The sequence below is a fragment of the Hemicordylus capensis genome, chromosome 2, assembly GCF_027244095.1.
Source record: "Hemicordylus capensis ecotype Gifberg chromosome 2, rHemCap1.1.pri, whole genome shotgun sequence".
NCBI lineage: Eukaryota > Metazoa > Chordata > Lepidosauria > Squamata > Cordylidae > Hemicordylus > Hemicordylus capensis.
This window is the reverse complement of record NC_069658.1, coordinates 426775435-426793525: the sequence shown is the minus strand read 5'-3', so window position 1 is coordinate 426793525 and position 18091 is coordinate 426775435. Positions and strand designations below refer to the sequence as shown.

The 18091-nt window shown below is 46.8% G+C and overlaps 1 protein-coding gene across 8 annotated transcripts in view; it reads right to left on the bottom strand.

The window, feature by feature from the left end:
• Positions 1-18091, bottom strand: part of FMNL3 (formin like 3) — a 142371-nt gene that overhangs the window by 58390 nt on the left and 65890 nt on the right. For all 8 annotated transcript variants that reach the window (XR_008315708.1, XR_008315710.1, XM_053293835.1 and 5 more), the window contains exons 2-4: positions 15750-15833; positions 12743-12823; positions 10056-10132 (exon numbers count right to left, since the gene is read on the bottom strand). Coding sequence is in view for 6 of the 8 variants with exons in the window: in XM_053293835.1 (XP_053149810.1) it covers positions 10056-10132; positions 12743-12823; positions 15750-15833 (242 nt within the window). In the remaining 2 variants the exon portion in view is untranslated. The remainder of the gene's footprint in view (positions 1-10055; positions 10133-12742; positions 12824-15749; positions 15834-18091) is intronic.

The following is an 18091-nucleotide window of genomic DNA, read 5'->3' as shown; positions in this document are numbered from 1 at the left end:
AGGTTACCAACAAATGTACCACTGTTCTGAGGTCATTGATCTTGAGAAATGGACGCAGCTGATGTATCAGCTGAAGCTGATAGAAAGCACCCCTGGCCACCGCCTCAACCTGAGAAATCAAGGAGAGGTGTGGATCCAGGAGTACTCCCAGACTGCGAACCTGTTCCGTTTGGGGAAGTGTGACCCCATCCAGAACAGGTAGATCAAAATTGTCGCTGGAGTTCTGACCCTGCACAAGAAATACCTCCGTCTTATCTGGATTCAGCTTCAGTTTATTCTCCCTCATCCAGCCCATTACTGTTTCCAGGCAGGCATTTAGAGAGGATATGCCAGCTGCTGAAGACGTTGACATGGAGAAGTAGATCTGGGTGTCATCAGCATACTGGTAACACCCAGCTCCAAATCCCCTGATGATCTCTCCCAGCGGTTTCATGTAGATGTTAAAAAGCATTGGAGAGAGTATGGAGCCTTGAGGGACACCATACTTAAGCTCAGATTTTGAAGAGCAACAATCTCCAATTGACACCATTTGGAACCTGTCCGAGAGGTAGGAGCGGAACCACTGTAAAACAGTGCCTCCAACTCCCAACCCCCTCAGATGCTCCAGAAGGATACTATGGTCGATAATATCGAAAGCCACCGAGAGGTCCAAAAGGACCAACAGAGTCACACTTCCTCTGTCAATTGCCAATTGGAGATCATCCGTCAGGCTGACCAAGGCAGTCTCCACCCCATAGCCTGCCCGAAAACCAGTTTGAAATGGGTCTAGATAAACAGTTTCCTCCAAAACCGCCTGGAGCTGAGAGGCCATCACCCTCTCAATTACCTTGCCCAGCCATCGGAGGTTGGAGACAGGCCTATAATTGCTCAACTCTGAGGGATCTAGTGCAGGCTTCTTTAGAAGAGGTCTAATGATTGCCTCCTTAAGACAAGGAGGCATCCTGCCCTCCCTCAGAGAAGCATTTATGATTTCCACCAGGCCATCTACAACAGCCTCCCTGCTAGATCGAACAAGCCATGTTGGACAAGGGTCAAGAGAACAGGTGGTAGGCCTCATCGCTCCAAGCAGCTTGTCCACATCTGCAGGAGTCACAAACTGAAATTGATCTAGTTGAATCGTATAAGAAGAATTATTGGACACCTCCAGTTCAGACATCAAATTAATTGTGGAGTCTCCATCTAGGTGAACCTGAATCCGAGAGATTGTGTCTGCAAAAAATTCATTAAACACATCACAGCGGGTGACTGATGCTTCCAAATTCTGGTTCAGGGGTGGGGGGCAGATACTAGCCCTCTCACAACCCTGCCGGACGTGAACTCGTGGAAGCAATATGGGCAGAAAAGAATTGTTTATTTGCTGCATGTATTGCCTGAGCATAGATCTTTAAGTGTGCTCTATGTCGTAATCTGTCTGATTCGAGTCGAGTCTTTCTCCACTTGCGCTCCAATCACCTACCTTGCCGCTTCAGCCCCCGTAGATCTTCCGTATACCAAGGGGCCAATTTTGAAGTGGGTCGGAGGGGACGCTTAGGAGCAATCATGTCTAATCGTGAGCAAGTTGTTCCCATTCTCAACCAGGGCATCAACAGGCTCACCAGCAAAACCAACATTAAATCCTTCCAAGAACTTATGAATTGGGATAGGAATTATTAGGCTTCCCATGCATGCAAAGCTAATCTCCCCCACCCCACCAATTATATTTGTACTGTACTGTTATCAACAGGGGTGTGGCAGATGTGGCAGTGGCCCAGGGACAGACCATTCAATCGCGCTAATTACACTCCCTGAGTTGGCATCAGGTGCACACCAATGCAGGGTGTGTGGCCAGTACTGGGGGGGCGGGACATGGAGCCTTTTGCCCACTCCTAGCTGGCAAGTGCTTCATTCACTAGTTGGGTGAGGGTGGGGAGCAAGGAAGTGCCCTGTGGGAGGGGAGGGGGCACTGTTGTGGCCTCCAGACCCCAGGGACATGCCCACCCCGCCCACCCCGTCCAATGGTGGCTACACCAGTGGTGATCAAACTACAAATACTGGAGCAGGGTCAGTGTAGGACATAGAAGTGTCAAGAAGGAAGTGACTCCCTTTGCTCTCTAAAAATCCTCATCGGCACACTACCTTAATTCCAATGCAGGCTTAGGGCAAAGCTGAAGGAAAACAATAGGAATTTATTGCTAGGATGCAGTGGGGAAAGCAGTACAGAGGAGATGGTGGTGGTCAAGAAACAGAGATGTAGATTTAGTGTGTGTGTGTGGTGTTTTGGGGTGTGTGTGTGTGTGTGTGTGTGTGTGTGTGTGTGTGTGTGTGTTTAAAGGGATTTAAAAGACAGTCAGGGAGCTGTGTCAAGTTGGGCTATAAACAAACAACAGATTTTCTAGAGAGTGGAAAGGAGTTTGAAAAAAGGGTTGCTGCTTGTGGTGTGTACACAGATCCCTCTTTCACCTCTGGTAAACAGGTGTTGCAGTTTTTTGTATCGACCCCCAAACCTGAAAAATCTGCTTGCCCAGTTCTGACAGTGAAAAGCATGTGCACACACCAAAGGAAGCAATCTCTCTCTTAAGCTGTTCTCTGTTTACAGCCTGAGGAGATACCAGGCCAGACGTGGGATATAGGATAGCTTCCAAGTCGCCTAACACCAATCAAGCGCAGCTCATTGACAAGGCTGTGTTCAGTCTGGGGCCCCACGCTTTCGGAGGAACGTGGACAGGGTTGAGAGGAGAGAGAGAAAGATGATAAAAGTACAAAGAAGCTGGTCATGGCCCACCCAATGCATGTTGTGGGGAGATTGTGGCATCCCTAGCTGTCTGTAAATAAAGCAACTGGCAGGGCTTTATCTTTCAACGACAGGGTAGGGAGGGTTTTGCTCACAGCCCCACAGCCCCCCAGACATCTGCTGGAGATGACTCTTCATCCTGCTGTCTCTGATGCAAACACATAAGTGACATGGGCAATGAACTGGAGGTGGCCACAAAGATCCCAGTCTGTGGGGAGAGAATCTGACAGAACCTGAAGGGCATTATCAAATCACAGAGGGAGTGTGTGCACACATTGTGTGTGTGTATGAAATACAAGTTTTGTCTGTGGAACGAGTGCATCATAAAAGGGAGGGTGCATGTATCAACGGGAAGGTTGGTTATTCAGTGTGTGTTAGAAGCAAGTTATGGCTGAATGCGATTTTAGTCCATCCGTCATTTGGATACTGGAACTGTGTATATGTTCGTGTTCAGTCTCTCTCCCTCCCTCTCTCTCCCTCTCGCTCACTCTCTCTGTGGGATAGGGGAGCAGCACGCCCGCCCATTTCCTGCCTGTCTGCACTCCAGCCTCCACCCCCAGTGTGTTTCCTGTCTGACTCCGGTGGCTGCTATTTTAGGGCCCTCAACACATTGGATAGAGGTTAAAGGGCACGGAGGTGGGAGCAGAGCTGCCTACAGCAAATCCAGTCCTAGCTGCAGTCAGGTAGAGGAAGGGGAATTGTGGGTATGTGAGGGTCTCTTTGAATAAGAGGATGCCACGCATATTTTTACACACTTCCATGTGCTTTTATGGAGATGGGTCTGCTTGCGTACATGGATTCTCCAGACATAGCACAGTAGCAAAGAACATGTTTTGCATGCAGAAAATCCCAAGGTCAGTCTCTGGCATGTCCTTTCACAGGGAGTTTAGGAAAGACCTTTGCCTGAGGCTATAGAAAAGCCACTGCTAGTCAGAGCAGACCATACTGCACTGGATGGACCAACGCTCCGATTCAGTATAAGGCAGATTCATATCTTCATATGTAAGGTCAGATTTATTTGCATGTCCCTGTGTGCATGTGGGAATGAAGGGGTGTGTGTGTGTGTGTGTGTGTGTGTGTGTGTGTGTGTGTGTGTGTGTGTGTCTGTGTGTGTGTGTGTGTGCGCGCGCGCACCTGGCTGTCCATCTGCGTGTGCAGCACACAAGATCACAGAGTTCGAGGACCAAAAGCTCCTCTGCCATTTAGCAGGCCTGTCTCCCACCCGCTGTCATCCACAGTTCCACTGACACAATCCAGACTCCTCTGTGTTAGGAACAGAGAACAGGAGCAAAGGAGGTGCCATGCTGTGGTGGCCCGCAGTGACAATACAGCTCCAGATGACTCCAGCAAGCAACCCATGACTCTGTGAGTCTCCACGTGCCTGTTCAAAGCACAGAAAACCATGCAGCAACCGCTCTAAAACCATCGGATATGCCCACCCTGATTGTGGTTCTGGAATCTCCTCCTTCCCCAAAAGGATTTAACTCAGCCGGAGAGGCGGTTGTTTACAAGAAATGAAAATGAAGATTCAGAAAGACAGAGGGGCTTTTCTCAAGGACATGCCACAGGCTGTTTGTAGCAGATGAGGAGTATTTGCATGCAGGCATGCCCCCTCCAACATTTCACAGAGGAACAGAGAGACTCTCTTGTGTGCTTGCAACACTTCTGTGCTTACCCAAGGATCACAGTCCCAGCGCCTGCTCCTCTCCTCCCCACCCCCCACCCCCAGTTGCACATGACTGAAGGCTCTGCCTGTCTACAGCTCAGGACTGTTCTCCAGATTACGTGCCTGTCCTTGCTGTGCACTAACCCTCCCTCTCCACGTTCTGTACCAAGGCATCCCCACTCTATGCCATGAAAAGCCAAATCCCAGGGCCTGGATATGTTATGCCAATCACACAGCGATATGCAAATTCTTCTGCACAATTGATTCTGCTCCTGCGAAGTATGGGGAGTGGCAAAGAGCGAGGCAAGGCACCCCAAGTCTACAATGACCTTTAGAAATGTTGCTCAACACCACCACACTGCTCCCTGCCCCTGCATTTCTCCAGACATTGACCGCACACCTTCAAGACAGTTTCACAGTCTTAGGGACTAGAAATTTGATTAACAACAACAACAATAACAACAACAATAACAATAATAATTAACAACATTCTCAAGATGCTGAATACTATACCTAATACCATAGGAACATAGGGAAGATAGGTAGCTGCCTTATACTGAGTCAGACTATTGGTCCACCTAGCTCATGGTTGTCGACACTGACAGGCAGCAGCTTCTCCAAGGTTTCAGGCTCAGGGGTCTTTCCCAGGCCTACCTGCAGATACCAGGGATTGAACCTGGGACCTTCTGCATGCAAAGCAGAGAGACTGTCACTGAGCTACAGCCCCATACCCACTTTCTGCACTTTTGCAGCACAGGAAGCCCCCCATTTACAAACAGATCGTGTTCCAAAGGGGCGTTTGTAAGTCAGAAGGATGCTCATAACTTGGAACGCATATAGTTCCCAAGAGTGGCAACTTGTTTGTATGATTGGGTTGGCATTTGTAAGTTGGGGGCTTCCTTATACATGTGGAATAGACACTGGCATAATGCTCTGAGTCTTCTTAGAATTTCCATTTGTTAAGTAAAAGATCCTTAGCTCCCATGTATTAAAACATAAAGCAGGAAGGATTTACTCATCACTGGTTTTTAGAAAAATTGTGGACACAAAGCTGCTAACAGCCCCTGCCTTTTTTCATGCCTTAGAGGATCTATTCCTGTGATTTATTAATTACTACTGCTATAAATCACTTCATAGTACTTTTATGTGACCTAGTACTTACAGTGTTTATCTTGGTTGTCCTCACAATAAACCATGTGTGGCAATAACAGTACACGGTGTTTATGCAGTGCTTTTCCTAGTTGCTTAAAGTCACCCATAAACATGATCACAGTGATTCCCCATGATCAGGCCTCCCCAAACTGCGGCCCTCCGGATGTTGCTGAACTACAACTCCCAGCATCCCTAGACACATTTTTTTGTGGCTGGGTATGCTGGAAGTTGTAGTTCAGCAACATCTGGAGGGCCGCAGTTTGGGGAGGCCTGCCCATGATGACAGGCCTAAAAGGTAGGCCAGAACCACCCCAGTATGACCAATGGGGAGCTAAAGGTGAGAGACAGCCAAGACCCAGAGGCGGTTCCGCATGAGAAAATGGCCCCAGGCAGTGAGTGCAGGCATCCTGCCCTGCCATGGGTATCACCCAGGCCTGCTGCTGTCGCCACCAGGCATTTCTTCCTTGCCAGCCTGCCCCCAACTCCTTCACTGGCTCTGCCCTCCACCTCACTGGCCCTGGAGCCACCCTGCTCCCCGCCTGCCGCCAGCCTCACCCTCCAGTGTGTGTTGCTGCTTGGTCCTGCTGACTAGCCAAGCAGCAGCAGCAGCAGCTTGGCTCACTGGCCTCTCCTCACGGTTGTCCGTTTCTCCCGCGTCTGCTTGCTGTGGCTCCGTTGCCTCTACTTTCCTAACCAGGCCATCTCTTCTCTCCCCACCCTCACCTTAGCTAAGCAGGGCCCACCCTGGTTGCATTTGAATGGGAGACCACGTGTGAGCACTGTCAGATAGTCCCCTCAGGGGATGGAGCTGCTCTGGGAAGAGCAGATGGTTCCAAGTTCCCTTCCTGGTATTTCCAAGATAGGGCTGAGAGAGATTCCTGCCTGCAACCTTGGAGAAGCCGCTGCCAGTCTGTGTAGACAATACTGAGCTAGATAGGCCAACGGTCTGACTCAGTATATGGCTCCTTCCTTCCTTCCTTCCTTCCTTCCAAAGGCTGTTGTGGAATATCTGGGACCCAAGGTTGGGAACCCCTGTTACTGAGGATGGGAATGTTTAGAAGAAGTTAGTCCTGCCTTAGCCTTCATTTCAGACATTGCATATCAACTGCAAGATAAACTGGAAACACTTTGATGCTGCACAAGCAACCCTGAAGCCACTGAGCTGAAAGTTCCCTTCCACTACGGCAGCCCGTATGCTTCTCCACTACAAATCTGCCCTTTCCCGCAACCAGGTGCCAAGTACCAATGGCATTATGAACCTCTCACTCCACCTTTCCCAAGCACTTGGTATCCCGTCCGCCCTCATCCCTGAATCCCACATCCCGGTTGTAGCTTTTTAATTTTTAACCAGGCCTAGCTGAAGGGTCCTGCTGACTGAGCATCACTCCCTGTGTCAGCAGCACCAGTCATCCTGAGGAACTCCCGTCCAGCAGTGACCGGAAACCCAAGACAGGAACACCGGGGCTTCCTGCCCTTGTCAGCGTTTCCCTTCCAGCTGGAGCCTTGGCAGGTGGTGAGAGGGACACATTTCCCAGCTCACAACTGCAGCCCTTTCAGAGGAGAGGAGCAGCTAGATCTACATGCCGAGGGGAAGCATCAAATAAGGGTGTCCTCCTCTCCCCGCTCAAAGGCGGCAGCTGAGTGGGAAAGGCCTGCTAGGTGACAGGCTGCCCTCTCAAATTACTGCCAGAGCCAAGGGCCTCATCCAAGCTGAGGGGCCTTGGCAACTTCAAGGACAGGCACACGTTCAGGTCTCCCTCCCCTGGCAAATTACCCACTGTATGACCCCAAGCAAGACGCCTTTCCTCTTTTTTTTGCTTTGTTTGAACTGTTGCTTCGCTGTGCCTTTGTAGTGGCTGAGAAGACAGCTTAAACATGCAGTAAGAACATAAGGAGAGCACTAATGGGTTAGGACAAAGGTCCATCTAGTCCAGCATGCTGCTTCCCACAGGAGCCAACCAGATACCTCAGGAAAGCCCACAAGCAGGAGACAAAGGCAATAGTCCTTCCCCCACAGTTTACTAAGCTACATAGGAGACTAGGAAGCTGCCTTACATCGAGTCAGACCCTTGGTCCATCTAGCTCAGTACAGTCTATGCTGACTAGCAGCAGCTCTCCAAGGTTTCAGGCAGGAGTCTTTCCCAGCACTACCTGGAGATACTGCCGGGGATTGGATCTGGGAAATCTACTACCCAGAAAAGGCATAACCAGGCCAACCAGATCATCTGTGGAACACTGACTTTCCCTTATCATAGGAACATAGGAAGCTGCCATATACTGAGTCAGACCATTGGTCTATCTAGCTCAGTATTGTCTTCACAGACTGGCAGCGGCTTCTCCAAGGTTGCAGGCAAGAATTTCTCTCAGCCCTATCTTGGAGATGCTGCCAGGGAGGGAACTTGGAACCTTCTGCTCTTCCAAGAGTGGCTCCATCCCCTGAGGGTAATGTCTTACAGTGTTCACACATCAGGTCTCCCATTCATTTGCAACCAGGGTGGACCCTGCTTAGCTAAGGAGACAAGTCATGATTGCTACCACAAGACCAGCTCTCCTCACTGAGCCACTTTCTGTAGACACATTCGGCACACTCTATGCAAAGTTACGAATACAAATACGAGGCACATTTATATACTGCTTTGAAGTCCAATTGACTCCAGTAGCAGAGATTTTATTTAAGCACCAGCTTCACTTTTCCACTGAAATAAATGAGACTTTAAAATGCTTGCCATTGCCTGGATCATGCCCTTTGCACTTTACATTAGAGCTCACCCTTTAGTCAATTAATCAGTTAGATATTTTAGTTAAAAGCTCCTTGATCAACTAAAACCAATTAATCTGGCAGCAGCTTTTAAAAACAAATTGTTAATTATATTTTTAATATAGAAACCTTACAAAACTGTAGGTGATAGGCTCCATCTCAGAAGCTGCATTCCTGCTTCACACACACACACACACACACACACACACACACACACACACACACACAGTAATGCTCTCCTAGGTGACTGATGTGACATGTACATACATCATCTAAAATCAAAATACGCTTTTTCTTCTCAAGCACTGTTTGACTCACATGCAAATATTTGCAGACCTAATGAATCAAATCAACTAAGATTTATTCAATCAGGTAATAATACTAATTTAAATATAATGTGGTTTTCCGTAACTATATCTGAAAATATCCATTCATCCTTCATTACCAATAGTCAGTTTGCAAAGGACAAGAAGTGAGGGAGTGCAGAAACATGCACCATAGGCAATAGAGAGGGCTTCAAACTCCCAATCATTTCCTCCTTAATATCATGCATGCACATGTCTATCATGGAATTTCCTTACTCACATTTTGAAAATGCCCCTAGGCCAGATAATGGCCACAGATGCACATCTATGTAATGTCAGCAGAAACAGATGCCAGTATTAGGACTTTAGAAATCCTGAGCTATCCTCAGAACACTGTTGGCTGGAGGAAATGTTACTGTGAACCAGGTGGAAGGACAAGGGTTCTTAGGAGATGTATGTGGTACAGGATGTCTCTGCTCACTACTAGAGTGAAATGGGTGAACCAGCCCTCAGACACATGAACCGGGCCCAGGAGCTTTACAAGATGCATAGCTCATCTACATAGATGTTTACAAAAAGGTCCATTTTCTGGCCTGTTTCTCACATATTCTCAGAATGGAAAATACCACTTTCAAAGAGGCTCTCGAGGAATGTCAATCTCTCTGGGCCAGTTCAAGCAATACTGGTCCCCTAGCACGTGAAGAAGGAGGGGGCATGCCACACGTTGGGACATCCTCCATGGACATCCCGATGCCCTCTTGGTATGACCCTTGATCATGTGTGGGGGCTGTTCATCCAAGTATTTGGAATGTGTGTTAGGGACCCTACAGATGAACAGTGCTTGCATATGATCAAGGGATGTACCATGAGGGCACTGGGACTTATGTGGAGGATGTCTCAATGGGTGCTCTCTCTCAGTGTGCAGCTTCTTTTTCATGTTTGCTTTGGCTGGTATCATTTAGACCAGCCCTCTGTCTCTGCAAGATCTCTACCCCTCACCATCAAAGTTCACAGAACTTTCTTTCTTTCTACTTTCTTTTGGACAGACAGAAGACAAAGCAAGCTATCTGTCCTATTATCAGAGCAGACTGACAGTTCCCAACTCAGACATCCAAAGTCTAAACCCAGCCTCTTCTTTCAAGACAGACTCAGTGGGTAGCCAACCAGCAACACAGGTACCACAAGTGACATGGAAAGCTGGAGTCTGTGCCCATCTGACCAGGAGTAGGCTGGTCTACAGCACAGAGCCAGGCCCACACACCCAGCTGCCTCTGCAGGGCCAGAGCCAAAACCACTCCAAGTCCAGAGGAATAGCACACATCATATAATGAACAATAGAGTGACACTCTCTCATACTTGGGCATGTTGCATACTTGCCAAGAAGGTTGGTCACCACTAACTTACCCGATGTGGTTGGTCCTTAGAGATATCTCCAGCTCCCTCAGCACTTTGGTGGATTCCTGCACTCTCCGGCGAAACTTCTGCAAGCACAATAATTGTTTGTGTTATAAGCCACCCAGAGAACAATTTGTTATGGGGCAGCTGACAAATAAAGTTTTTATTATTATTTCTTGTTTACACAGTCAGTCAGGTGTTATTGACTGGTTTGTTTTATCCAGACATCGAGTTCTTCCCAAGGACCTGGGATGGCTGAATTTTATTATCAATATTGTTATTATTATTATAGATATCGTCGCAGAACATAGGCTGTTCCCAGTAAAGCTGCTTTTTGTAATTGGCTGAGGGTGATTTCTGTGACCCCTATGGTGTTGAGGTGCTCTTCAAGGTCTTTTGGAATTACACCTAGGGCACCAATTACTACTGGGATTATTTTGGTCTTCTTCTGCCACAGCCTTTCAATTTCAATTTGTAGATCTTTGTATTTTTTTTTCCTGTTTCTTTTTCTTTTTCTTTTATTCTGCTATCACCTGGTATTGCTATGCCGTTTATTATGACTTGTTTTTCTTTCTTCTCGACTATAGTTATATCTGGTGTATTGTGTGGCAGATGTTTGTCTGTAGTCGGAAGTCCCATAATATTTTTGCATCTTCATTTTCGACAACTTTTTCAATTTTATGGGCCCACCAATTTTTGGCTACAGGTAGCTTGTATTTTTTGCAGATGTTCCAGTGCATCATCCCTGCTACCTTGTCATGCCTTGTTGTTGTTGTTAGCCACACTGAATAAACAGGGATATTTCTTTTCCACAACCAACCTGCACATGCAGGGTTACTTTAACTATCCAGTTAAGTCCATTCTAACATGGGCAGGGATGAAGAAATGTTGCCTCAGTTTATCAGTGAGACGAAATATTTTACTTGTCAGGCTATATTGCTACATTGCTCATCAGGACTTTTTGCATTCGTCAGGCATTATATTTCACTCAGCCCAGACTAGTAGACTAGTGGATTTCTGCATCCCTGAACATGTGATTCTGTTCCTGACTGCTCATGCCATTGTTCCCCTATGTTCCCTTATTCTTTATGACTATTGTTGTTCCAGTCCAACATGGATTTTGTCCACATCAGCTAGGTACGATACAGATCAGGGAAGCAACCTGGCTCTGCCCAGAGATGTTCAAAGAATGGCAACTGGCAGTCTAAAGGCTCAGTCTGGCTCCCAGCAGCTGTGTGACCCTCAGGGCCATATTTTCAGGAGTTGCCGTAGGCTTCAGTGGGAAGGGGAGATAGACAAAAATTGCAAGTGCATAAGCACTTACTTAGTCTGAATGTTGGCCAGTCAACACAATACCAAAAGCTGCACAGTTAAAACAATAATTGTTTCACAGATAAAATATAACACAAAAAGCTTTATTTTATATTTTTCAGTCTTCAAGTGCCATTTAGAAACCATGAAAGAAGGACCTGCCATGGCTCCATATGAAAGAATTCCACAGATGGGGAGCTGCCACCAAAAAAGGCTCCGTCTCTGGTACCCACCAATATCTCCCTTACAAATGGGCCAGACAACAGGCCCACTGAGGCCAATCGAAGGGATCAGGCAGGTTCATATGGGAATGAACCTGTCCGTTCACATCCATCTTGTACCAACAGTGTGCAAGCAGAAGGGAAATTACACAGCACAAAGAAGCAATGTGACTTTGTACAGAGAATTTATAGTATTTACATCAGAAGGGCAAAAAAAGGACAAAGATGGATAGGTTGGCAGTGGGAATCTTTTAGAAATCCGATTACAGTGGAAAAGCAGGTGACGACACTAAACCGATACACCACGTTTTAATGAACACTTCAGCACTATTAAGAAATATTCCAAGTGCGATCTTATTCCCTGTACACAGGCTGCTGCAGGCTTCCACACTCCTTCCCAATGCAATCTTACCCTCTGTACACACACCAAACAGGGGCCTCACACAAATCTCACCTGTTGGCCGGCTCTTGCATTTCCAGAAGTATCTGTCCCTGTTCATTACTACTTTTGTGGCGACTGGAGAAAAAGCCAGGTTCTTCTTGGAATGAAAAAGCTAGCCAAGTGATGCTGTGAAAATCACACAAGGTTCCTACCTATGATGTGTAGAGAGGATGAGCTCACACTAGGAAATAGTGCAGAAGCCTGCAGCAGGATGTGTACAGGGAGTAAGACTGTGTTTGGAACATGAACGAAAGCACTGAACGTCCCGCAGTTTACTGCTGTCCGGAAAGACTCACTTGCCTAGCCTGGACCACACTTCTTGCCTCTAGCCCCACTGGACCGTTAAGTAACTTGGCTCCTGAAACCTCATTGCTTGGAGGCCGAGCCTTGCTGGACCCTGACTTAGGGGGAAGTCTACACTTCTGTCTGCTTTTTCTAGTGCTGTGCTGCTATCAGCTCCTCAGCTCAGAGCCTAGAAGCAGCATCGTTCTAAATCATGGGAAGCGGCATATATAACGCAATGCACGTTAGAATGGCACCATCTCATACTTGAATTGTGGTACCACTGTAGCAGAACAGGGCCTGCTTGGGCATGGAAGAAATCATTGTCCCATTGCACGGTTAATGCTTTGTTCTTGGGCTGGGGGGAAGGTTGTTTGCTTGACAGCCATGATTTCCAACTTGGTGAATCAGATATTGAATAATTACTCCAAGAGCCTTACCTTCCGGGTAACGCCAGGGTCAAGGAAGCTCTTCAGTTTCTGGATGTATGTGTGGGGTGGATTCTTCACCTGAAATCTTTCCTGTTCCAGATTGGAAAGTTGGAAGGGTGGGTGGGAGGTAGGAGAAGGAGGAAAGGGAAGGCGGGGAAAAGGTTGAAAATCTTTGAAAGCACAGTTAGCTTGGGTCACTGCAGGAAAACGGTCCCCACCATTGATTTATTAACAGAGCAAGTCTCTTCGTTAACTTGCACTAGCAGCATGTCTGGTGGCTTGCTCTTCCTGATAATCTGAATACCAGATGCTCCTTTATGCCTGTATCTCTAATAAGCTTGAAAGCCAAGTCATTTCCAGTCTCAGCTCCACCCAGATAAATCCTGCTCAGGCTTTTCCAAGGCCTTTCCTGCGACACAAACGCTAGAAAGGTCTGTGTCTTTCCTTTTAAGTCTGTAACCTTACTCCCACACTTACCTGGGAGTAAGCTCCTGCTCTCTTCTTGTCTTCACTCTAAGCTTTTTGTATTCATGTTCAAATGTCTCCATGGTCCTGCTGTTCACATGAGCAGCCCTACCCAGGCTTGGACAGTCCCCCCTGGATAGGGCTGCTCATGTGACGCACCAGGATCAAGGCCAATCCCAGTGCTGCTTTTACCTGGTTTAAAGGATGCCAGAGCACCCGTTACCCCAGGTCCAAGGTCATGTGAATGCCCAGGCTGCAGGCAGCCCAAGCAGCCACAGAGCCAGGTGCCTAGAGCACCCAGCTCACGGTGGAATCCCCCAATGCACCATGCTGCTTGTGCAGTGCATTTTAGGATTCCTGGGAGCCAGGACTCATTTTCCTGGCCTCCAGTGATCCACACTGCTCAAAGCAGCATGGATTGTGTGGGTGCACGCTGGTGTGCCGAAGAGCAGATTGTCATCGTCTGGGGGGAAGATGGGCTCACCCCTGCCTTCCCACCGCCCCGCCCCTCTCAGGGCCATGTGTATGGCTCTGCTTTCTTCATGTGCTCCTCCTTGGATCCTTTGTGCTATATGCCAGTCTTCTTATTCAGCCAAAGATTTCGCGTTCTGTTGTCTGCCTGTTTCCCCTTTTCCTTGCAGCTCCCCATCACTGGAATGTGCCATTCCACCTACCCCTATTTTTTAAAAAATATTTGTTCACCTCCTCAAACTCATCTGTTCACCATGGATAATCACAAGTTACCCTCCCGCATCTCAAGACCAGAGGAGAGCTGGTCTTGTGGTAGCAAGCATGACTTGTCCCCTTAGCTAAGCAGGGTCTGCCCTGGTTGCATATGAATGGGAGACTAGAAGTGTGAGCACTGTAAGATATTCCCCTCAGGGGATGGAGCCGCTCTAGGAAGAGCATCTAGGTTCCAAGTACCCTCCCCGGCATCTCCAAGATAGGGCTGAGAGAGATTCCTGCTTGCAGCCTTGGAGAAGCTGCCACCAGTCTGGGTAGACAATACTGAGCTAGATAGACCTACTGGACCTATGGTCTGACTCAGTATATGGCAGCTTTCTGAGTTCCTATGTTCTCTTTTACCTTATTTTCCCTTCCTCCTTAACATGTCTTGCTTTGACTGTTAGATAGTCAGCCTATGGGCAGGCTGTATTTTTTATTTGTTTTTGGACTACATTTAGACATATTATAATTATTATTTACTATTTTACATTTATATCCCACTCTTCCTCCAAGGAGCCCAGAGCGGTGAACTACATACTTGAGTTTCTCTTTCACAACAACCCTGTGAAGTAGGCTAGGCTGAGAGTAAGAAGTGACTGGCCCAGCGTCACCCGGCTAGTTTCATGGCTGAATGGGGATTTGAACTCGGGTCTCCCTGGTCCTAGTCCAGCACTCTAACCACTACACCACGCTGGCTCTATATAGGTGCTTTCTAAAAAAGTAAGTAGGTAAACAATAGGAATGCATAAGAACAGGCTGTAAGACTCCTTTTCCTCCCACTGTTTGGACCTGCCAAACCCACACCATTGCCATGGTGCCCATAGCAAGAGAAAAATAATATGCCACTTTCCTCAAATGACCTCAAGGAACCTGTGCAGCAGGTTTTCACGGCTGCAACAGAATTGCTGTTACTTTAGGATAAAGGTTCTCAATGTATGAGATGGGCCAGGGAAGGAACAATCTTATCCTGGAATCATGCTTTCCCCCACTGGGCAGAGAGGAACAGTATCATAGTGTGATTCGGGCAGCAGCTGTGTGCCTCTCTTTTTGCACCGAGTCATCGTCCCGTTGTCAGGTATTGCAGGGGTAGGGAGGGCGGATGAAGCCATTCCTTTCTCTTTAAAGAATTTTCCTCCCTCTCAAAGCATTTCACATGAGAGGCCATTTGCCTTGAAAATAACCAACAAATTACCTTTAGAAGTCTACAAACACTTGTATTGATCACGAAGAAAGGCTTTGGGACTAGGGCATGTGATATTCATTCAGATGGCAATTTACAAATGATATTAGAGGCCCCAGTCTGAGAGCTGCTTCTATTACTACTACTACTACTGGTACTAGTACTGTTGCTATTACTATTATGGAGCTGCACGCAACGCCTACCCCCTACCCCCGCTCCTGTATACATCTCTTTTTACAGTTATGCCTATCTTACGATGCTGTATAGGCATAATTGTGGAAGTTACGTAAGTGAACCAGAATCTTTCCAGAGCTAAAAATGCTGTGCCTACAATTCAGGTTAAAGAGAACTTTCCCCAGATGGTCTATAACACTCGCGTATGGGTTGCACATTGGAGTTTCATCCATCCATCATGTGATAACGGAGACATCATTCCCAGAAGAATTCAGCAGCCAAACATTTTTTTAAAAATGCATTGTGATCAGGAGAGGCAGCCCACTCTTTTGAAGGCAGTCAAGGAACTGTAGCTCAAGGGGACATGTTTTGGCAGCAGTCCTGCCTGAGTGAGTGAGAGACCTAAGCTGTGATATGATTTGTAGCATGGATGGCAGAGAGGACTCTCTCCCTATGTCATCCGGACTTTACCTGGTCACAAATGAGGTCCCATTTCTTCTCATTGTCATATTGCCGCAGGAGACGAGCCTTGTCAGGAGGGAGGTTCATGGAACTCTAAGGAGAAGAGCAAAGAGACAGGTAGTGAGGGATTCTCAGGCAGCATCTCACCACACCCACCGGAAGATGCGGAAGGGCTTTCCTTGCTGAGAGAAAAAGTATGAGACTGGATTACTGATGAGCATATTGATTATTCGGAAATGTGCTGACTGGACGATGGGTGGGGTTGGCAGACACTCAAGTCTGGTCCGGTCTGATCTGAACAGTGCAATAATGTACTGCCTTGTTCTGTCTAATGTGTCTGCACCCCCAGTCCCAGCAAAGAAGAATAAGGATTTCACAGGAAGCTACCTTCTACTAAGTCAGACTATTGGTCCATCTCACTCAGTATTGCCTACATCAGGGGTTCCCAACCTGTAATACTCCAGATGTTGCTGAACTACAGTTCTCATCATCCCCAAGCCACAATAAACTGAGGCTGGGGATGATGGGAATCGTAGTTCAGCAACATCTGGAGTACCACCAGTTGGGAACCGCTGGCCTACACCACCTAGCAGCAGCTCTCCAGTGCTTTAGATAGGTATTCTTCAACCCTGCTTGGAAATGCCAAGGACTGAACCTAGGACCTTCTGTATGCAAAACAGATGCTCTTCTATTGAGCTATGGTCCTTCCCAAATCAAATATACTATCAAAGAGTAAAATGCTGTACTAAACCAGTGGCCTTCAACCTGTTCAGATGAATTCAAATGCACCATAAGATCTACTTTTACTTAATTATCTTATATTCATCATTCTCTCTGGATTTTCTTATAACACTCTCATACTCTCTTTAACTTTGTTCTGTTTCACTCTCTCCCAAAGACAGCCATGAACCCTGCTACAACCCATATGGGTTACAGTCAAATAAGGGCAATGCACCAATTGGACCAAATGCACCAATGCACCAAAGTCAAATAAGGGCAATGCACCAATTGGACCAATATAAGCATTATAATGGCATAGACAGAGTGATCAGATACATTAGAAGTGGTGCTTCTGTACTGTAAGATCTTTTTAAGGGCTATGTAAGGATTGCTGTTGTATCAAAAGCCTGCACAATTTCCTTGACCAAGGGTGACAGTGGGACAAAATAATTATCTAGACAGTACAGTATATGTAATAAGATGTGAAACCTCTCAAACCACTTTCAACGATCTTGAAAGTTATTGTCTTTGTCGAGTGTCTTAGATGATGCATGACTCTTCTTGGTCCACACCAAATTACTAGTCCCTAAAACTTCCACGCAAGTGCCTCTGGTACTTAGGAATTAATCCATAGGTGGTTAGTGTTGGAGGCCAGGGATGCTTGAGCCTTCCCAAATCTTTGCCTCATTCAATGCAGTGAGCTTCCGATAGGGGAGCGGGGGAAGAACATAACAGAATTCCCAAGAAGTCTAGGATTTTGCAAGGCTGCCACTTTATGGTGAAAAGTTCAGGCATGCTCAAAAACATATAGCTGTGCAGCACAGAGAAACTCAGGGGCTGGAAAAAGACAACAGCAACAAAACACCAATTTGATTTCCAGGCACATTTTCTCCCCCAGTCACTTTTTGAACTAGGAGGTCATTACTATACATGTCACCTTAAGTGGCGCAGCAGGGAAAATGCTTGACTAACAAGCAGAAGGTTGCCTGTTCAAATCCCCTCTGGTACTATATCGGGCAGCAGCGATATAGGAAGATGCTGAAAGGCATCATCTCATACTGTGAGGGAGATGTCAATGATAAACCCCTCCTGTATTCTACCAAAGAAAACCACAGGGCTCTGTGGGCACCAGGAGTTAAAATTGGCTTGACGGCACACTTTACCCTTACCTTTACATATACATGTATTGTTGGTCAACTAAACAGAAATATAACAGGCAAGACGTTTCGGCTTCTGCCTCTTTCAGCTGTTGTGATGTTACTATTCAAATGAAATACTATTCTTTTTGATTAACAGCATCTTTCTGGGATCCAATATTATTTGTACGGAGTTCTGTTTGCAGCTTTAAAAATCATCTATACCTATACGTATGTGTACACTGCATCTCTACCATAAAAGCAGCCTGCCTGAAACATCTCCTCCTCCTCCTCCTGCCCAAGAAACATTTTCAGGAAGTTAATACATGTATATCCAAAAATAAAACCAAACATGACTCACTGCAATACAGTCATGAATATTTAGCCACACAACAGAACTGTTTTAGAACTTCACGCTGGAAACCAATACCAAGAACAGCTTCTGTTTGTATACGATAAAGCCATATAGAGACAAATGCTAAAGCACCTTTTCTA